At 48.2% G+C, this 22,501-nt stretch overlaps 1 protein-coding gene across 6 annotated transcripts in view; it reads right to left on the bottom strand.

Moving 5' to 3' along the window:
• Positions 1-850: 850 nt before the first annotated feature.
• The window catches only part of LOC108157161 (palmitoyltransferase ZDHHC9), a 35,275-nt gene continuing 13,624 nt past the window's right edge, over positions 851-22,501 (bottom strand). Inside the window, exons 3-11 of one of the 6 annotated variants that reach the window (XM_033387166.1) lie at positions 15,692-15,810; positions 15,456-15,613; positions 15,216-15,388; positions 14,876-15,070; positions 13,305-13,539; positions 8,604-8,890; positions 7,832-8,089; positions 3,369-3,619; positions 851-3,303 (exon numbers count right to left, since the gene is read on the bottom strand). In XM_033387166.1, coding sequence (XP_033243057.1) covers positions 2,243-3,303; positions 3,369-3,619; positions 7,832-8,089; positions 8,604-8,890; positions 13,305-13,539; positions 14,876-15,070; positions 15,216-15,388; positions 15,456-15,613; positions 15,692-15,810 — 2,737 coding nt within the window. In that variant the 3' untranslated portion in view covers positions 851-2,242. Of the gene's footprint in view, positions 3,304-3,368; positions 3,620-6,392; positions 6,911-7,831; positions 8,090-8,603; positions 8,891-13,235; positions 13,540-14,875; positions 15,071-15,215; positions 15,389-15,455; positions 15,614-15,691; positions 15,811-22,501 lie in introns of those variants that run through there. The other 5 variants (XM_033387164.1, XM_033387170.1, XM_033387162.1 and 2 more) reach the window with 5 other exon arrangements.

Here is a 22,501-nt window from a genome sequence, read left to right as displayed (position 1 = left end):
CTATATATATATACTATATATGTGTATATGTATCTTTCGCCAGACGACGCAGTAAACAATCGGAATACAAACACATATAGTCGTAGATATAGCCCCTTCGATCAGGTGTGGTGTGTGTGTGCTCGTCGAGCGTTATTACAATTTCTAGAAATGTTCGCTTTTCCTTTCTCTTTCTGGACAACAAATGGAGGCAAAGCATAAACGGAACAAAAATTACTGGGTAGATCCGGATCGATCAGACACAGACGGGACATACAATACGTACAGATGTAATTACCTACACACAGACCGGTATAAAAGCTAAGTTATCTTAAAAACATAACAACAAAGTTTAACTCTAAGTATATATAAGAAGCATGTATGTACATACGTATCTCCTCGTACGAGGACAGTGCCGCAAGCTGCGCCAGAGAAACCCCACATAGCACATAGCACATAGCACATACTGGTACGCATTACACCACACACTAGACTCTCATATACCCCATACACATACACCTACACGCATATACATACATATGTACACGAAAATTAAAACTTATTATTGAATTGGACGACATTAAAGTTACACAGACCATTGCGGTGCCGGATTCGGGTTTTCTTAAATGTACAAACAAAATTATAACAGAGAAGTTTCTACTGCGCGTTGGCTGTCCCCATACTAACATATACAGTGCGTTTCAGGGCTGTAGGGAAGCTCAAAGATTGCTTTTCAACTCTCTGTGGATTGCCATAAGCCATACATATACCTATAAAGCTATCGGATTGCGTTTTGTCGGGCGTTGCCTTGTCGAACCGTAAATAAAACTTAGAAACATAGAAACCACAACTAATAAAGTACACACAAAGGTTGAAGGCAATTCTAAAATCGAACATCAAGTATTTAATAAATAAAGTTACGTATGAATGGAAGTTGAATGAAAATGAATCAACGAATCGACTAATCAATAATCAGTTGGTCATCGAATGGATCTCTATCGTATTAAGTTTAGTCAGGTATTGAATGGTGACTTGGAGGGGGCTGTTGCTGGGCCAAATAAATCAGTTTCTTTCCTATACATATGACGATCACGATCACGCCTTTTGAAGCAGCTTTTCATTCGGATACACGGATATGGTATAGACATATAGAAGACACTCTCTCTCGGTGCAAAGCAAATATCTGTTTATCATAGCACATTACACATAGACTCTCTCTCTCCTCTCCTCGACACTCCTCCTATATACATTAAATGGCCTATATTTGTATAGCACATAGACTAAATTTACTAATTTACTGCTCCTTTTTTTTTGGCGACTTTCAAGTTGATTGCATATACGATACTATCCATGTATTTATGTAGATTTTATAGCGGCATACCATCGAACGGGTGGGTGGGTATATACAGTGCGATACACAACCATATGGCAGAGCTTCAGGCTCAAGGTCCTCCTTGTATTCACTCCTACAGCTATGAAACGCACGCACATTCACAAGGTATCTAAATTTTAGCATTTGTTTTAGCTTTCTCTTCGTTTTTGCTTCGTTTTTGAGTTAGTTTCTCGCTGAATTCATATTATATTGACCATATAAATGCTTAAGGATGAAAATCATAAATATTAAAATGGTGAAACATTGTAAAAATGAGTAATCATAAAAACAAAGCATACAATTACGTAATAATAATAATAATAATAAAAGTTACAGCTACAACAGCAGTACGCAAGCGGTCCATATACACACACACACACATGTCTGGTATATATATGTACATAAGTAAGTATATAACAAGATATATACAATTATACGATTAAAAAAACAAAAAAAAAAATATTAAAAAAAAAACTGGGCTCGTTGACCAACTCAAAAGAAGGTCGAAAATTTGCGTTTGTTCGGCATTTGAGGGTTCTGGTGGTTCTGGCTGTGAAGTTGCTGCTGCTGCTGCTGCTGCGACTGCGGCTGGTAGCTGGCCAAGCCGTTGCCCTGCTGCTTTACAGGCAGCACTGGGACCGAGGCATAGGCCGCCGGCTCCAGCAATTGCTGATGCTGAAGCTGAATCTGCGGCTGCTGCTGCTTCTGATGTTGGCAGAAGAACGGCTGGTTGCTGGAAGCTGTGGCTGTGGCTGTGGCTGCGGCTGTGGCTGTGGCTATGGCTGTAGATGTTTGGACTGTGGCTGCTGCTGGGGCAGGACCAAGGCCTGGGCCAGGATGGCTACTGCTTTTGGAGGCGGGTGGCATTAGGAGAACGGGCACAACCACGGGTTATACGGAGATCTCATAGTTCATGTCGTAGATGCTGGCCCGATCGGGCGTCCCCGAGTTGGAGGCATTCTGCATGAGATGCGCATTGCTCTGCGGCTGAGACGCGCCGGCGGCCGCCGCCACACCGCTGGGCAGGCCGCCGTTGTTGTGCTGCTGCTGGTGCTCGAGGGACTGCATCTCCATGGAGTCGGTCATCTCGAGGGCGCGCACAAAGCTCATGGGTCGTGTCGGGGTCTGCTTGCGCTTGATTTGTGGCGAGGGCTGCGTCTGCAGGGTGCCCGCGGCACTGCTCACATTGACGCCGACCATCGGATTGGGCGGGAAGACGGCTACGCCTCCGCGGAGTGCTGGCTGGTACCCACCGCCCCCGACTGTGCCGCCGATTGAGGGTCCACTGGCCGACACGCTGGCAATGCTGCCGCTGCTCCCTCCGGCGGCTCCACCGTAGCGCAGCACGTAGCCCGTCTGGGTTGTGGAGGCCTGCGGCATGGTCGTGGGACTCGTGGGGTTCGAGCGATGATATGAGGCAGCTGCTGCCGCCGCCGCCACAGCCGCCTGCTGGTGTTGCTGCTGCTGCTGTTGTTGTTGCTGCTGCTGCTGCTGGACCGCGTAGTCCTGCAGGCGCGAGTGCGTCATGATTAGCGGATGCGTCCCTCCTCCAGCTGTTATGTACTGGGCGTGCGGCACCACCACGGACGAGTTGCCGCTGCTCGGCAGCGCGCCAGCACTGCTGCCAATTCCGCTGACCGCGGCCTGCTGCTGCTGCTGCTGTCCGATGGGCCCGCCGGTGCTGTTGGTGCTGAAACCTGGTGAGGTGTCCTTCCACATGTAGACACCGCGCTGGGGGCTTCCGGCCAGCTCGCGTATGTTATCCACCGTGTTGTTGGAGCGGGCGTAGGACAGCTCGTTGCCGCCCTGGCCCTGGCGCACCAGCTCCCCCTCGGAGAGGAAGCGACGCTGCGGACTGCCCCCGTAGGCGGCCTGGGCCAATGCTGCGTGCTGCGGATGTGCCGCATGAGAAGCCGCCTGCTGCTGTTGCTGCTGCTGCTGCTGCTGCAACGCTGCAAGTAGAGAGTGTTAGTGCGTGTGTCCCGCCTTCTGAATTGTGGCGACAGGCAGTACTCACCTTGCTGCTGCTGCTGCTGCTGTTGGTGCTGCATGAGGACGCGTTGCTGCTGGAGCAGGAGCTGCTGCTGCTGCTGCAGGATGGTGGGCGCCTGGGGATGCTGGGGCGGCAGGCCACTGGTGTACTCGTAGTAGGCCGCGGCTGCAGCCGCCGCTGCTGCCTGTTGCTGCTGTTGGGCCGCTGCTGCGGCCTGGGCATTCAGGCCAATGAAGTCGGGACGTCGCGGCTGCGTGGGCGTGCCCGGGTTGGATCTGGGGGGAGGGATGGAGCAAGCGTTAGCCATGGGACCACAACTGGACATGCGACATGCGACTGGGCGCGCAGAACGCCACGTTGGACCGACTGTTAGACGAACAGATCGATCGATGGCAGCGATGGGCAGTCGACATATGTACATATACATAATGCATGGAATCATCTGCTCGGATGTGTGTGTGTAGCGATGGGTGCGTGTGTGTGTGTAAGTGTGAGGGCGTGGCAGCGATCGTTAAGAAGGTTAAACAGAACATTATATTCGATTCGATTCGATGCGATATGATTCACAGTTGCTGTTACAAATACAGTTAGTAACAGGTACAGTTACGCGTCTGAGAACTAGAGATGACAGATGACAGACCGCACAAGTACAGTACGGACCGGACCCATGACGATCCTTCGATGCTTTTGTCTCTCTTTCAATCAGTTTATAAAATATCCACTCCATTTAAATACAATACTTTATCGGAGGAACAGTTTTAAGCTCTCGAAAAGTACGATCGATAGGTTAATCGCTGGTTAATCGATAAACACGGGAAATGGTAATCGTATGCGGTTCAGTATTCTTGTTTTCTTTTAATATTACAGTTAAAGTTAAAGTTACAGTTACACATGTAAAATGTCGGCAATCGGTGAACCATTCGGTGACCCAGTGACCCCCCGCCCCGCGGTTATGGTTGGGTGTTGGATTAGTGAATGAACAGCGAGAGGAGTTCCGCTGGAGTTGCTCGCGATGAACCACAGCCCACACATGGACGAGAGTGAGAGCGAGTGGAACAGTGGAACAGATGGTGGGCATACTTGGATCTGGTCTGTGGGCCGGTCCTCTCTTCGTCCTGCTGCTTCTAGACGAAGCGCTCGCTGCCGGCCTTGATGCCGGCAATGGTGCCCTGGAGGCCGCTTTCGGCCACGGCCTGCACAAAGTTCAGCACGGTGCGCGGCACATCGGAGCGCACCATCTTGATCATGACGTGCATTATGTTGACCAGGCCGTAGAGCAGGATGCAGAAGATGATGAGGGGCGCCAGGACGAGCTTGGTCTGCAGGGAGTAGCGCGAGTTGTCCTCGAAGTCAAAGAACTCCCACAGGTTTTCGTGGCCCAGCAGGCGCCTGCGGATGCGCCCCGCCTTCTCCTTGAGCCAGGTGAAGTACCAGCACAGCAGGAACAGGATGTTCGAGGCCAGGTAGCCCAGTACGAAGCCGATCAGCGTGACGTAGTCCATCTTGGACGAGGGAAAGCCCTCCCTCGCGAGCATGAGCTCGGGCTGTGCTTCACGTCCTCCGCTGACAGCCGGCAGCTCCCTCTTGTCGCTGCCGTCGTACGATTCTCCGTTCTCCTGGTCTGGCCCTGTCGCTTCTTCTCGCTTCCTTGGCCTCCAGCTGCCCCTAGCGTAAGGCGCCTGTGCAAGGTCCTTCGATGCCCCTGCAGTCGTGGCACTCCGCATCCACCTGGCACGAGGTCTGTCCAGGGCGTCGCTGTACACCGAGGACCCCTGGCCCGGCTGGACCCTGTTGTCGCCGCCACCGGCCACCTCAAAGTCACTCCCCGCAAGGCCGCCCCCCGCCAGGCGCGCTCCATTGCAGCTGACGGGGGAGCGACGGCGGACGAAGCCGGCCCTGTTGAGCAGTCGCAGGGTCCGGAGGCGGGTCTGCTGGTGCCGGCTGTCGAACGCGCTGCTCGATCGCTGCTCGCCGCCCATCGCGGGGCTGTTGAGTGTGTCATGGATGGAGTCCATTCCGTGTCGCGGTGTGTAAAGTGGGGGCCGAGTCAAGGCTGCACGATTGTTCGATTTGCGCGGAAAACTTAGTCAAACTGGTATTGCGGCCGGGAAAATTGGGAGAAGCCAAAGGTAAATTGGAAAAATTCGAAAAACTTGAAATTTTGTTTTGCAGTCAAGGGATAGCTCGATTCTGAGATCCGTTCTGTGTTGAAAACTGTGTAAAATAGCCCCAATGAAATCTGTTTGAGTGACACTTGGGGCTTCGGACTGACTCTCCGACCACTTGGATCGTCCCAAAACTAGGATAGTGCCCCACTGTGAGCAAAGCAAAAGACAAGCTGACAGTAGGCTGTACGAAGCGAAAGATAGAGGGGAGTGGGGAGGAGACGAAGGTATACGCCGGAATATTGGGCATCGAAGAGTAAGCGAGTAAGGGCCCTGCATGAAGCCACAGCTGCACTCGTGCCTCTTGAATGCTTTCGATCAGATTCGGAGCACACCGAATCACCGAAAACCTGTACTGACTCGAAACATGCCAGCCAGAAGAGTGAGCGTGAAAAAAGAACCGAAATTTTCGGATCTAACACAGTGAAAATGGCGAGACCTGCTTCGTTCGGTCCGGTTTGGGCGAGCGATTCGATGTACAGTAACGAGAAAGCCGAGACGATTCGATTGGGCTGCCTGTTCATGCAGGGCGCTTCAAGATCGCTTTCATTAAAGCGGATCGATCAAGATTTTGTAGCTTGGAGCACAAGAGTCCTGCCGTGTTCCCGGCAAACGATCACAAGGATGAGATATCTACCCCTGGGATGTGGGTGGTGGGTATTATGAATGGCTGAGGGTAAGAGGCGAACGCAAACAGAATAACAGAATAAAGAAACTCTGACAGTGTTGAAGAATCAACGAAAATGAACGAACGAAACGAAACAGAACAGAACAGAAAGAAAGAAAGAATGTAAGAAGAAAGAAAATCAAACTCACCTCACGCGCGGCACAGGGAGTGTAGCAGTAGAAGGTGCAGCAAGTGGCACGTGGTACGTGGTACGTGGCATGGGGCACAAGGAGTGTAGCAGTAGAAGGTTTATACATTGTGCAGCACGTGGCTCGTGTTGATGGTTGCACAAATAGTTGGAAGAGCGATAGAAAGAGAGAGAGAGAGAGACGACGAAAACGAAGACGGCTTGACTTGTGGCTTAGTGTGTGTCTGTGTCTGTGTGTGTGTGTGTCTGTGTAGGAGGTATGCGGAACCAGGATCTGGGTGGAACTCGAATTGAGTTGGTTCCGGTTCTGGTTCCGGTTCTGTAGGGTTCTGTGGGTGGTTCTGGTTCCCTCTGCCGTTGCTTCACTTTCACTTAACGATACTCATTTGATCCTTGCGGGGGGTTCGGTTTTACTTATCTTTTTATTGACTTAGTTTTCATAATATTAGATTTATTGCTTTTGTTTCTTTGATTGGTTTGTTGTTGTTTGGTTGGTTGGTTTGTTGTTGGTTGGTTTTATCGCGGTTTCGGTTCTCATTAAGCTAAAGCTTAGGAATTAGTACTATTCTCAGAATTTGAGTAATGACTTCGCACACAGACAGTATATGCACATTACAACACATTAAGAGAAAACGAACAAAAATAAGAAAACGGAAAAGAAAAAGTTGGAAAAATAATTAGTTTAAGGTAAGGAAAGGTGCACACAGAAAAATCATGATATAAAATGTGAAACGGGGGGTGGGTGAGGGGTTGAAGGGGGAAGCAAATGAGAATGAGAATGCCAGCACACAAGGGAGGAAAAAGGAGGCATACAAAAGCAGGGGTCGTTGAACCGATGGCCCTCTCTGTTGCGGCCATGTCCCAGCCGAATGTGAGGGGAGGGGAGTGGAGGGGAGTAGAGTGGAGTATAGCCATCTCGCTTCTATCTGTGCCGACGGCAAGGCTGTACAGAAGTCATTCGATAGTATTCCACATGGATGGATATGCCGCAAATAGGGACTAATTCTATTATCTTTACCATTAAATACTTTAAAAGTGTTTAAAACTACAGGAGACTGGAGGAATATTCATATTCCGCAGGGCAGACAGAGAGCGATAGGTATCTTTCGGGAAAGCAGAGGAGAGCGGAGAGCGGAGCGCAGAAACTACAGAAAAACGTGAGCGGGCGGGCGGTAACGTGAATTCATACCAACGAGAGAGCGAGAGAGGACAAGTGCGATTGGGTTACATAGCTAGCTGCTTTTGTCGCGTACTGGAAGCAGTGCAGGAGCAGAGCAAACGGTAAACGGCGATCGAACAGCAGCAACGACAACACACACACGCACATAGATCGGATTTAAGCGATTAAGAGAGCTTACAACAAAAACAACAACAACAGTAGCAGCAGCTTTGGGAAGGAGAGCAAGGGGAGCGCACTAGCTGAGAGAGGAGAGTACCATGAGGAGCGAGAGGGGGGAATGGAGAGAACTGGAAAGAGAGAGAGAGAGAGAGACAGAGTGAGACTCACCTTCGCACTGGACTCGCCATCACCAGGGGCGTTGCCACGCCCAGCGGCTTAATTCGTTGCTGCATGGTGGGTGTGGCGGTGGTCGTCCCGCTGCGTTGATTTTGTGCTGCTGCCGCCGCCACCGCAGCCGCAGCGGCCGCCGCCGCTATAGCCTGTTGCTGCTGGACACTGACGCCGACCCCGACGCCGTAGCCAACGCCGCCGGGATGATCCGGCGATAGGGCGTCGCTCGTATAGCCGCGCTGCGGATCCAGACCCCTGCAGAAGCAACAACAAGAACAATACAGATCAGTAAAGAGAGCAGGGCGCGAGAGTACTGAAAGCAAGGGCCGCGGCTCTACTTTACACTCAATTTTATATTTTTTATCGGTCGAACCGTTTGGGAGATTCTCGGAGGGTATATTAGCTTTGATCTGTGTGTTTCTTTTCAATTTTTGTTTCCCTGGCAATGTTCGCTCCCCTCCGACAGATCACGCACATTGCACGAGGAAGAGTGTGTGTGAGAGAGATGGAGAGAAGCGCATGGAGTAAGCGCGTGGAAGGGATTTCTTTTGTTCCTTCTGGCTATATGGAAATGCCCATATGCACATACATATCTATTTATCATTATATACCACTCAAAAGAACCGATCTTCAAACTCATTCTGCACTAGGTAGAGGTTCAAGTGGCTCAACCCATTGACTCTCCCTCTCTCTCACATGATCAAGCATGCTAAGCTGCACTGGGAGAGAAGGAGATGTTCGTTGAACACCTTAAGACTGAGGAACTCACCTGGGCCGCGCATGCGGACTGTGGCGCGGATGGTAGAGACGCATGTGGCGGGGCGAGTCGCCTCCTCCGCCGCCGCCGCCTCCGGCCGTGCTCTGGGAGTTGGGCATGCCCGTGGCGATGCTGCCGTTGAGGCCGCCGGGGCCGCCGCCACCGCCGTCGCTCACCTGCGGCAGGTAGAAGTTGCTCGAGTTGTGTCGCTGCAGCGGCGGCGTCGGCTCGCAGTCTTGGCTCTGTGAGGCGGGTGGCGGCTCCAGGTCCGTGTCGGAGCACTCTCGTCCGGGCGATAGCTGTGGATGGGCAAGCGATTATCGCAGAGTCGGGGATTAGTTATCGATTGACAGCCGATAGGCGACAGGGAGCAGCAGAGATCGACACAGACTTAGGCCTACATTAAGTTGCGTTCGTTTTAGAAAACAAATAATAAAAAAACGGATAGAAACGATAGATAGATAGGAGAAACAGACGTAGAAGATTTCAACGGAAATGAAGGAAAAGATGAAAAAGATGGAGACAGAGAGACAGAGAGAGAGAGAGAGAGAGAGAGAGAGATAGAAATACAAGGAAAACATACAAAATTGTACACAAAATGTGGAAATGAGGGGGGGAAATGGGGGTTGTGTCGGTGTGTGTGTGTGTGTGTATGTGTGGAATTCCCGCCGGAAGGGGTCAGCAGGAGGTGTCCAAGGCCCAAAAAAAAAAAAAAAAAAAAAAACACTGGAGAGAGGCCGAAGGACGAGATCGAAAAGAGGAAGAAAGTCTCCGAAAAAAGCACTGCAAAACGAAAAGAGTCAAAGAGGAAATCCAGAAAAAGGACAAAGTCCTTGCGGACTCCCTGGCAGAATACTGTAAGGACAAGATATACTTTTTCTACCCGAAACTTGAGTAAGTTTCTGCTGGAAAACTGATCACGAATCAGGAATCAAAGGGCGCGCCAGGACCAGGATCATGCATCAGGGATCAGGCATCAGGCATCAGGCATCAGGCATCATGGTGTAGGGCAATACTATTCCGTATTATTTCATTGTTATTTAAAATTGGTTTTGTTCAGCTACTTCTCGATTTGTCAGCCATCGCTATAGGCCGGTAAGAGCATTGTATCGTGAATCAAGAAAAGGTATCACTGATCATAATGGATGAACTATCAAATCGCAAGGAATCCATCACTGATCAGGGATCACGACGGACAGAGAACGGCAGACAAGGTCAAGGATAGGTATCGCATGCTTTGGAATATGTTTCCTGCTCTTTTTACCGTTTCGAATTGCTAGTGTAGTGTGGAGACAGAGAGAGAGAGGGAGAGAGATAAAGATAGGAGTGCAAAGGACGGGGAAGAGTACCGAATTTTGAAAAATTATTGTATTTGAAGGGAAATCATAAGAGGAATAGAAAAGAAATTGAAATCAATATTTCTCGGGGGGTAAGCCATGGTCAAGGTCAAGGTCAAGGTCAATCAATCAGGAATCAAAAAATACAAATTAGAATACAATTAGAATTTTTGTTTTGTTTTTGGTTTTGGTTTTGGTTTTAGATAGTTTTTACCTTTATCGGTGCTTGCAGTAAGTGTAGAGTTTTGTTCTTTGTTCTTTGTTTTTTTTGGTTTTCTTTTGCTTTCTTTTCGAGTTTTCGAGTTTCGACCAATTCTTTTCGATATAAGTATGTATGCTATATGGTTCTATATATACGTATGTGGTAGTACTGAGGTAACACACGACACTTCTGGAGCGGGCCAGAGCGGGCCGCCCTACTAGTAGAACACGAAACGGAAACGGAAACAGAAACAGAAACGGGTTAAGATGCCCAAAACGGAAGGAAGCGGGTCAACTAAATATTTAGGTGTATATCGCAATGCAAACAATACGGGAATACGGGTATATACGGGCAGGGCAGGGCAGGGCAGGGCAGGGCAGGGCAACTCAACAGCTCCATCCGCATGCATGCAAAGTGGGGAAAGGGCGGGGAATGTGGGTGGGGAGGTGGTGGTGCATAACTAAACCCCAAGACTGCGCCTTGTCGGTTCTGGGTCCCGAATCCAGTCGAAACTTCTGCCAGTCCGATGAAAGATCCCCCGAGACCCAGAAGAAAACTTTCACCGCGAGGCACTACCACTTCTACATTTGTTGTCGATAGGTTCTAGGTAATTACAGTCTATCGGATGGATCGTTCGTAGGGTTTATGAAAGTTCAGTGTTGTGAAACGCACATATGGCTGCCCGGCCTTTCTATTGCCCTTCTGTGACATTCGAGAAGACCCTAAAAGATTGCTCGTACACATAAATCCGCTAGTGACGAACCAATGGTCGCCTCCGCAGATGCCTCAAGAGGCGACACCCACTTCACCTGCCTTTCCTTCCTATTCCGCATTGGTGAGGCGCGTCTAAGAATGTCCCCTCAATTTATCTCAAATATGTTTAGTTAAAGTTCTCTACCAGAACTGGCTTTAAGCCTTCTTTCTTGGATTTTCTTGGATTAATATCGGATGTGCTTTGCTTTTTATGGACGGGCTTTATTAGGTGACACATTTCTTATAAGAAATCAAATATACTTATGTGCATCCTTTATTGTTTTTTTAGTTTTATAATAATTAAGTCGAAAGATTCTTCCATGGGAACTCTTTTTAGTCCACAAAAATGTTGGCTGATGATACTAATTTTCCCGTATAACGAATTCCCCTTGAGATTCGCTATATCCTTGAGTCCTAAGAAATCGGATAATAGCAGACGGAAGCGGAAGTGCATTCCAAATATAACCCAAAAAATAGTAGGCAATTGTGTTAGGCGAAGGAAAAATAATCTAAAAATGAATGAATGGAGGATATATACTATTGAGGTATTTTACAGATTTATGGTACATATATATAGGGGGAGGGGGGGGATATGTTTTTGCCAAAAAGATAGCCAAGATAGCATTAGCAGAGGCAGAGGCAGGGGCAGAGGCAGATAAAGGAGAAGAAAGTAGAGAAAGAGATTAAGAGAGAGCTGGGGTGTGCGTGTGCGTGTGAGTGTGTGCGAGTCATTTGGGGGGTCCTGAAAGGGGGGTGTGGCACTAGCTAACTAATCGTCCGCCCAGCCTCCCCCGGTGGAGAGGCAGCGGGATGATGGAGAGAGCGGAGAGAGCGGAGGGAAAGCGGGTAAGCAGCAGCAGGAGGACAGGCTACAACTTTCTTTCTACCCCAAAAGCAGAAGGAAAAGCGAAAAAGCAGCGAAACAGAAAAGAAAATACGGCCGTAAGTGCAGTGCAGCAGCCAAAAAGAAAACAAAACAAAAATTATATGCTTGAAGGCCAGAGGGGGGAAAGGGGAGGAGGAGGCGCAGGTTAAAGGATGAGTGCCAGCTGGGATTGGTGGCACGACACGTGGGGCACTCTATTTTCATACATTCCCACAGAAATACGTACGTCTGTGGTACAGTGAAGCATCTCTTGGGCGGACGGACAGTCCCAGTATATCCCGAGAGTGCTGTGAGGGCTATTTCTATCCTGATGGGGGGATATGCTGCATCTCCCAATACCCGCCCTTGGCGATTGAATATGGATTCACTGTGAGATCCCTCCGCCAGAAGGGGATCTAGTGGTCCCACACCTCAGTGTCTACTGTGAGTTCTCGCATTTGTCATCTCGTATTGTCATATAGTAGTTCTCCCATTAGAAGACTCTTCTCCTTGGCTTGGCGGACCGGACAGTGTGAGATCCTTCCCTTTACGCTGAGACCAAGTCCTGCGAGCACTCATAGGATGTGCTCTGATGTTTCCTGCTTCCCAGCGCAGAATCTAGAGGGGATAGACTCCCGAATGGTTTCACTATCTTGAGGTGATATCTCAGATGAGAAGCCGAATTGAATGGCTTTTAGATTGATAACCACCCTTTCCAGGTTATCAAAGGAGAAACAGCTGTGAGCCCACAGAATGGCCTCCCGGCTGGCTCCCCTGATGCCGCCCTTGGATTGAGTTCGGAGGCAAAAGAAAGTGAAAATCAGAGCCTGTCTGGTGCACTCTTTTTTTACGATTTGGTATTTATAAATTATTAAAATCATTAAGCAGAGTGGGGGCTGGGGTGGGCTGGGGACTAGAGCAACAGAAGGAGATCCAAAGAAAGAGACAGAAAAGGAAAAAGAAAACAGAAAACAGAGAGAGAGAGAGAGCGCGCTCAAAGCGAGAGAAAAACAAAAGAGAAGGAAAAACAAAGTAACGGAAACAAAAAACAGAAACAAACAACAGTTAACGGTTACAGTTACGGTTTAAATGGGAAAAATACAGATATATATGAAAAGTAACACCAATTACGATTACAACAACATTAGCTAATCCAAACAACAAACAACAGGTGGCGCCAGCAATGCCCGCACTAGCCACGAACAACTAGCAGTAAGACAGAGAGAGAGCGATAGAGCGCGAGAGGGCGAGAGAGCGATTGCTGTCGCCATCTGGAGAACTATAGGGTATAGTATGTATATTGGGTATATTAGTTAGATACAATAGATATAGGATACATAGATATATGTAATGGGAATCTGAATTTGTTCTTTTTTTGTTGGTTTTTTTTTTGGCTTTGCATTTGTTTTGCTCGCTCTTTTGAATGAGTTGTTTCGAAGTTTTTTGGTTGTTTGTTTTGTTGCAAAAATTGTTTTTTTTTTACCCACCTTACTGTAAAGCGTTGTGCTGCCCGACCGTTGATTATAACCATTGCCCTCGGCCATATAAGTCTTTACCTGAATTCCACGCTTCTCCCGACTCGACTCGTAGTAGGAGCGGGGCGAATACTGCACCGCCGTACCACGAATACCGCCCCCGGCACCGCCGCCACTGCCGACAGCAGCAGCAGTCCCGTTGCCACCGGCACCGCTGGAATTGTTCTGTTGGTTGGTCCGATCGTTGCATATCGTGCTAATGGCCTGGTTCTGGGTCTGCGATCGCCTCGATTCGTACTTCTTTGGGTTGAGTAAGCTGTCAAAAGGGACAGAGAGAGAGAGAGAGAGAGAGAGAGAGTATTAGATGCCTGTAATATGTTGTTTGATTACATGTTTGTTGATAATATTGAATTGGGCAAGTGTAAGATGAATCAAAACAATTAAAACAGCGGCTTTATCTCGGCTGTTTGTCAGCAGGGACGCTGTTGCGTCGCTGCTTCTGTACTGTTGCTGGCTGTTAATACTGTTAACCAGCTTCTCTGTTGCTGGTTCTCTGCTGTTAACATACTTCCCCGTTGCTGCTTCTCTGCTTTTGTTGCTGCTTCTCTATTGTTGCTGATGCTTGTTTGCTGTTGTTCCTGTTAAACTGCTATTTAACTGCTGTTGATCTACATAGTTATGCGTTTACTTCTTGCTTCTTGCTGCTGTTGATCTACATAGTTCTGCTGTTACTCCTGTTAACCTGCTTCTCTGTGGCTGTTGCTGCTTCTCTGCTGTTGATCTAGCTACTGCTTTTAATCTGCTTCTCTGTTGCTGCTTCTCTGTTGTTTCTGCTGCTTGTTGCTACCTGCTACCCTGCTGTTAATCTACATTGTTCCGTTGCTACTGCTGTTAATCTGCTTCTCTGTTGCTGCTGCTGCTGCTGCTTGTTTGCTGTTCATCTACTGTTGATCTACATAGTTGTGCTGTCCACCTGCTTCTCTGCCGTTTCTCTCGTGCTGTTGCCCTGCTCTACCGCCGCCGCTCTTCCGTTAATGTTTGTTCTGCTGTTCCCCGTCGCCTTCTTACATGCACATGTACAAATGTATACTAAGAGCGTAATTTAAGCTCCCAAATAGACTGTACAGTTTAGCATTTGATTGCTACTTAAGCAGCAGCAGCAGCAACAACAACGTCGGATGATTCGAGTGCAATTGACAGGACGAACAGTCTACACAATAGACAGTTTGACAAGTTAAATCTAACGATTTGAATAAATTGTGTATGAATTGTCGAACGACTTGCAACATTCTAGATTCTCTGGCCTCTGTTGAGTGTGTGGGCGGGCGGCGGACGGCGGTTGGCTGCATCGTAATTGCACACGGCATTCGATTATGGCAGGTTATGGCATGATTGACGTTGCTGGCTACCAATTAGCAATGCGCCGGAGAGACAAGTGTCTCCCATTCAAGAGTTGAGCAATTAAATTTAACAATCACAAATCGATATCATCTCGAACGCCCCACAAAGCCCGCCCGCAACAGGCGGCAAGCATCCATGTCGGGGCATGTCGGGCCATGTCGGGCCATGTCAGGCCATGCCCCAAATACACCAGCAGCTGCTCTGGGAGGGAATGTATGGGTCATGTACACATGTAGGTGGCCTCCACTCACCTTGGATACTGCGGTCCGAACTGTGTGTAGCAGCAGTTGTGCCAGCAGCCGCGCGAGAACGGATTGTAGCCTCCCTTGAACTTGCCCGTGACCTGCTCGTTGGTGGTGCGACCCCGTGACACCAGCACCATGTGGAAGCCGGTCAGGCCGAATATGGGTATGGCCAGTATGGTAACAAGGCCCATCAGTATCATGCTGTGGAAGAGATCGCAAATCGCCAATCGCAAAAGGGTTAAGGGTTAAACCAAGACAGAGAGAGAGAGCAGGGGAAAGAAATCTCTGCCTAAAGCCATATACATATATATGTAAGTGCTGTTGTGTTTGTTTTGGTAAAGGATACGCTACAATTGGCGCCGTGTCCTTGATGTGGGGCATTATCTTGAGCACATAGACCAGGCACAGCGAGAATATGCTCAGCATGTGTATGGAGAGGGAGACGAGGAAGAAGAAAAAGAACCGATAGTTCCTCCGGCCGATGCAGTTGTTGACCCACGGGCAATGATGGTCGAAGGTCTGAAACGAAATCGAGATCTCAGTATGGAGGGGATGGAAGATTGGCAGATTGGCAGTTGGGACTCACCTCTATGCAGTGATTGCATACGGAACAGTGGGAGCAGCGGGGCGGGCGGTAGAACTTGCAGGTGACGCACCATTTCATCTTGACGGTGATGCCGTTAATCTCAGCATTCTTGTAGAGCGGGGCGCGCAGCTCCTCCTCGCAGTCTTCGTCGGGTGAGGCTAGAATACAGTCGAAGTTTAGGCTGTGCGGACTGGCGCTGGCCCTCGCTCGGCCCTCGTTTAGCCCTCGCTACATACCTTTGGGTATAATGCCCGGGTCCATGAACGTCGCCAGCGTGAAGTTGGCCAGCACGAAGAATGTGATCACGCCCTGGTAGGCCAGCACCCATGGATGGCTCTTCACGTAGTACTGGCAGCTGCGAAAAACACACAAAGCAGAGGTTTAGGTTTATTCGGCTGCTCAAAGGGTCGGAAATAGGTCTCTACATGTGTTCTATCTGTAATACGTAATCGTTCAAATTTGTTACAGGCTCAAAGGCAGCATAACCCCAGCAGGCAGCATTCGGAAGGGAGGAAGGGGGCCCATAGTTCAACAACAAACATTGGGCCTTGGTGGGTGGGGGAGGCGTTCTGTGATTAGGCCCAGAAGCAGAAGCAGAATCCACATTATTGACCATTAAATAGAGTCAAACAACTAGTGGCAGGGCCATCTCTGTGGGAACTGGCCACCAGCAGGACTGGGGACTGGGACTGGGACTGGGGACTGTAGCCGCAATCACTTTAGAGACTACTGAACCGGAACTGCACTGCACTCCCCCTGCTCCCCCCACTTGGCCCACTGCCAAGCCCGCGGAGCCACAACCCGCCTTCCGCATCCTGCATCCTGCATCTGAGTCAAGCCGAGGAGCAGAGCAGCAGCGAAACCGCGGGCCACTGAAATGCTGCCAGCCGACACGAAACACGTGTCCTTTAGCCCATTTCCATTTCCGTCTGTCTTCGCTCTTCCCCCCGCCCCGCCCCGCCTCGCCCCTCACCACCCACCCCTCGACAGATGCATTTGCAATGATGTCCGGAACTTTTGTACGGTTGCGGGTTGCGGATTTCGGTTTACGGCTTACGGGTTACGGGTTACTTAAGGTGAATGTATTACTTTTTTCCGGCATTCTCACTGCATTACGGATTGCTCCCCCCGTCACTCTTCTCCTCTGCTTCTTATCATCCTCTTAGGGCATTCACAAAGCCATACCGCAGGAAAAGTTGCAATGGTTTCAGACACCACATCATCATCAGCGTCAGCATCGTCATCATCGTCATCATCGTCAGCATCGTCGTCATTGCCAGTAGCGATGACCGCCGGCTGTCCGTTTTGCAAACTTTCTTAGAGTCCTCCGATCAGCAGAGCAGCATCGAGCGCCATAGGAAGCTTAGTTGTACTGCAAGCCGAAAGCTCTCGTGAAGCTCTTTTCGTTGCGTCTCACACACGAAGTCACATACATGTGCAGCACGCATGTATGTGTGGTCAAACAACGAACCAGAAAACGGCACAGGCACAGGCACGAACAATGTTGCGGAACATGTTTGAACAGGTCTGAGCAGATCGATCGAACGCACAGGTTCGAGCAGGTTCAAGATCAGACTTAATTCATTGCAGCGCTAAGGAGGGAAGAAAACCTTTTGGCTGTATTTTCTGCTCACAGGATAAAACGAGTAACTCTTTCCCCCAAGGAGATGTTGCAAGGGTATTTGGAGCGATGGCTTTCTCTCTGGCATTTTATTATTATTTTCTCACTTGGTCCGTGCTGGCAGGCGGCTGGCGGAAGGCAATTGGAAAAGCTTTCAAGTGCAGGCCGAGAAAGGAGATGGTGGAGCAGGGGGGGAACTTCACACCTCACTATCGCCATCGCCATCGCCTTCTCTGCCTCTGCCTCTGCCTCTGCCCCTCCCTCTGAGCTTTCTTTAGGGAAACTGCTTCTGTTTTTGATTTATTTCTGCATTCTTATCGCATTTTGTTTACCGTTAACAAATGTAACGAAACAACAGCGAAAAAGCATCTCCCTGTCGTTTGTTCTTTCTCCACTCACTCCTCCCCCCCCCGTTTCTTATTTCCATAGAACTTTTCGAATGCAAATAAACTGGAATGAAACTGAGGCTGCCGCTGCCGCTGCCCCGCCGACTGACTGCGCTGCCCCTCAAGGCACGTGCCAGGGATTTATGTTAATCGGTCTCCCACACCAGATAGAGAGGGCAGACAGGTAGGAGAGGCGAGAGAGGGACATTCCTGTGCAGTGAAAACTCACTGGGAAGACTCGGAAGCGAGTTCTTGGGCAGCATCGAGTATGCCGAAATAGATAAGATTGTATATTTTAGTACTCTACGAGATTATTAGAAGTGCACTATTATATTCGCACTGGACAGGCACTGTCCGGCACAACAGTGTGCAGGCATTAATCCGTTTCCTGGGTGTTCGGTTCGTCACATTCCCCATCACACCATTCGCTAGGAGCGGAATCGTACGATGCCCGACACGAGAGCCTCCGACAGCTCTCAACATCAAACCCGAATGGAGAGCCCTTCCCCTTTCCTTGGGTTCGTCGGGTAAATTATCTGCATCGGCAGCCATGCTCGTTGCATCATTCATAGCGGAGTTCACGAAAGAGCACCAAATAATAGCAATAATGTGCAGGGCATCTGCAGTGTTTGTTTGAACACAAACAAAAAAAAAAGAAAACCACTTTGATTGCACAATTTCCGAAAACCAAACAAAACAAAATCCAAAACTGAAACTACAGTCGGTCGGTGGTCGCTCAATGTTAATGAGTCGTGGGGGCGGGCGCGGGCGTGGGCGTGCAGGAATCTCTAATCGTTTAATCGCCTCGACTTTCGACTCGATTGAATGGACTGGAATCGAATATCAAATTGACGGCGCCGCCTACCTGCCTCGCTCTCCCTCCCTCCCATCTGCATTGAGGCGAATGCATGGTTAGAGGCAGGGGGGGGGCGTGGGTAACGTGTGTGCCATAACCGAGTGGGGTGACGCTATTTTGTGTTTAGAATTGCACAACAGACACCCCATCCCCATCGCCAGGGCATCTCGGAGGGAGAGAGAGGGAGAGAAGAGTGATCTCTAATCTCAAGGCTGATGCCCGATTATATTTCAACTGTATTTATGCACATACCGTATGTGCCCCCCCCCCCCCCCCCCCCCCCCCCGTAAGTGCCGCATACTTTGCTCTCGGGATTTCTCCATGTATTCGCTTTGTTGGCTTTCCATTTTAATTTTGCAAAAATCTGTCTGTGGCTAAGCCCTCCAATCCCAGTCCCAGTCCCAGTCCCAGTCCCAGTCCTGGTTCTAATCCTGGGAGGCAAAACACTTTTTTCTACATTTATGCAAAGTCATAAAAAATCCCACGACAGCGTGCGAGAGAGACAGAGAGAGACAGAGAGAGACAGAGAGAGCCAGAGAGAGCTACAGAAAGAGTTGACCCAGAAATGACTAAGGAACAAGCCCCGGTACACTGAGAGAAAAAGGAGTATTTATTGCACTGAGATACATTCCACCGATCCACCACCATAAATCATTAATTTATGAAAAAATAAATATGTTTTATATATCAATTAAATATATAAATTATAAATCAGTTTAAATATAAATAAATAATAAATAAAACTCTAATATATTATATTTATTTTAAAAGTTTTTAGTGTTTTATATTTCGATTAGGCATGGAGACTTTTCAATGAATTTACATTTAAATCAAGGGAAAATTTTAATTGAAAAATGGTTGTGTTCTTTCTGCTGCCATGACTGTTTTCTCGGAGTGTATGTCTAGTACACACACAGCTTGAACACACAGTGAGTGCTCGGCAATAGCCCCAAGGATGCCCAAAAGGAAGTAAACGTGTCAGCGGAAACAATATACTTCTCTCCACTGGCCCCAGCCCCAAGGAATGGGGGGGGCCTGCTTCCGAGGCGAAGAAGCTCGAGCTGTGCGTTGCCTGAAGGATTTACCCAGTTTTTCTTTTCTATTACAAATATAATTCATTTCAATTTCAGCTCCGACAGCGCCCCAGCCTCCGCCTCCGCCCCCCACTGGATCCCCCCCCAGAAACTACTGCCGGTCCGAGTGTCCGGGGACAAAATCAAATTAGTGACGGGCCCCAGCCGCCTCTCGAGCCCCCAGGAAGAGCCCTAGGCACCAGCTTCGATATCATTAAGCATGTGGTTAGGATCCGATTCGGAGACCTTGCATCAATTAATCTGGTATCTCGGCATCTCGGCATCCCGGCATCGCAAATTGAGACGAATCGAATGGAAAACAAATGGCCATCCGCTTAGTTCTGATTGTGATGTAATTTCTGGAAAAGCCAGTGGAGACAGAAGAGAGAATCCCAAGGATGCCCCGGTGCTCCGCTCCTATCAATATCAATATCAATCGCTTAGCATTTGCTTCTCGAGCGAACCGACGAACGGAGACATTTCCCAGAATTTAATGTAAGCCTTACCTTGCCCCCTCCACAGCAGAGAGAGGGAGGGACAGAGGGAGAGACGAGGTGGAAAGGCGGAAACTCGGCGGGTCGTCTGGTGGTGCTGCCTGGCCCCTGCTGGGCGGGGGGAAAATTGCCATGAACATTTGCGTGCAGCATTTTTCAAGAGCATTTCCGGAGCATTAGACCACGACCTGTGGTGCGGGGGGCACAGGGGGAAAGCAGGAGCTTACTTGCAGGAAATTGAATTCCTATGTTATGCCGCATAACTGCATAGCGGGACCTCGAGCGGGGGTGGGGATGGTGCACGGTGCACGGAGCACGGAGCAGATGGCGCCGGCAAAATGTCATTTCCAGGCATCCTCTTATTGTACCAGCACCAGGAATGCCATCATTCCATCTTCTGGCTCTGTGGCATGTGTCAGAAAGATGGAATGCCAGTTGGAGAGAGTTGGCGATGGACGGAGAGAAAGAGATGCCAGCTGAAGGAGGAGGAGGACGAGGAGGTGGAGGAGGAGGAGGAGGAGGAGGAGGAGGAGAAGAAGGAGGAGGAGTCTCCTGCAAGAACAGACAGCAGAAGCGATTGCAATCGCCGATTAATTGACTTGCCACATTGACACCTGTACATGGACATGGAGCACACACACGCACACACACACACACACACACACACACACAGACAGACCCAAGTGCAAGTACAGTGCGTTTCGCCATAGAAACGCCATAGGCCCGTCTCGATCCGCCAAGAGGGGCTTAAGAGAGATAAGAGGGAAGTGGGTATACGAGTATTACCGTCCGGTAACTGCCTTGATTCATTGATCGATGATTCAGACACAAGCAAGGGACCATTCCCAAGTGAGTCAAGTCCATGGGAGGGGAGACAAAAGAAAGAGCAAAGTGGATTTTCGAGATTGAATTACATTTTGTTTCCATCCATTATTCTACCATCTTTCGATCTTTTGCCAAAATGGCTTACACTTTCGAAACGGACTGCCCGCGGGAGTAAGGCAGAAGGTGTGGGGGTCTGGGGCTGGGACGGGGACGGGGACTGTGGCTGTGGCTGCCACTTTCGATGGCAGCTGCATTAATTAAAATCTACAACAAATTTGATTGCTCTATACTACATATATATATGTATAACGTCGGAGCAGGGGGAGGGGGAAAATTGTGGTCTACACTGGACAGCCAATATGGGGGATTTGCCACAAAATATCTGCGATTGGATTGGAAATGGAAAGAGTCTGAGACAGGATACAGGAGCAGATCCCACGATGGGAGGAAGCATCGAAGCATCTCATCGATAGTGTAGTGGTTCCGGTGAGTGCAAAATATCGAAAAAAAATATCCCCTGTAGCCCAGTGCTGGCCGGTGACCGATGGTGACGAAGGCCGGAGAGCGTCGTCGCTGTCGTCACATTGGCCGAAGTCCCAAAGTTATATTCCACTTTTCACGTTCCACGCTCCACGTTCCGCTACTCTCCACGCACACACACACACACGCACACACACACACACACACACACACACACAGGCACATAGGGTATAAAAATATCCTACTATCGCAAATACAAAAAAAAAAAGAAGAAAAAACAAACGAAAACCAAAGCGAAACAGAGGTGGAAAGAGAGGGGCAGGCGGGCAGGCATTAGTCATCCGCTTTCGAGTACGAGGCCAAAAAAAAAAAACAACAACAAAAAACACCCAACAAGAAAGAAAGCCACCGTCCGACAATGTCCGACTAGACGATACCCATCAAACCCATGGAACTAGGGAGCAAATCATTCGATGAATCCAGCATTCAATATCCTTTTGTATGAAACATCGCATGTCCTCCAAGGACGAATATAAATGATCCTACTACTGTTCTACTATTTTTTGTTCCAGAATATATATTGCAGTACTGTAGTATTTATAAGAAAATAAAATACTAAAAAAAAAACAAATCAAATATAAAAATACCAAACAATATTTCTAGTATTGTTTGTTGTAAAAATCATACAAATACCGAAAAATATTTTTACCATTTTTTGGTTTTATAATTAAAGTACCAAACAATATTTTTTGTATTTTTTGGTGTGAAATTCATAAAAATACCAAACAATTTTTGTTGTATTTTTATCATAAATTTACCAAACAATATTTTTGGTATTTTTTTCTGGTAAAAATCATACAAAAACAAACTATATTTTTAGTATTTTTTTTGTATTTTTATCATTAAAGTACCAAAAAAGATTTGTAATATATTTTGTTGTAAAAATCATAAAAATACCAAAACAATTTTATGTTGTATTTTTATGGTGTTCTTTTGTTTAATATAGTATTTTTTGTTGATAAAATTATAAAAATACCAAACAATATTTTGAGTATTTTTTTTGTATTTTTATGATTTATTTTTTGTTGAATTTAAATCGAATGAAAAGAAAGTGAATCTAAAATAAATTATTTTTTAAATTTAATGATCGTTATCTGCACGGAAATTATTTCAATTTAGAAACATATTTTATGTGGCTTGGCCTTGGCTTAGTTGGTCAGAATATGTATCCATTTTCTTGCACCTCCCCACCACCCTTCCTTTGTTCCACTTTTATTTTTGATCGAAAACCTTTAAATTATGAAATAATTT

Source organism: Drosophila miranda, chromosome XL, assembly GCF_003369915.1.
Source record: "Drosophila miranda strain MSH22 chromosome XL, D.miranda_PacBio2.1, whole genome shotgun sequence".
Lineage (NCBI taxonomy): Eukaryota > Metazoa > Arthropoda > Insecta > Diptera > Drosophilidae > Drosophila > Drosophila miranda.
The sequence above is the reverse complement of the archived record's forward strand: the minus strand, read 5'-3'. Positions and strand labels throughout refer to the sequence as shown.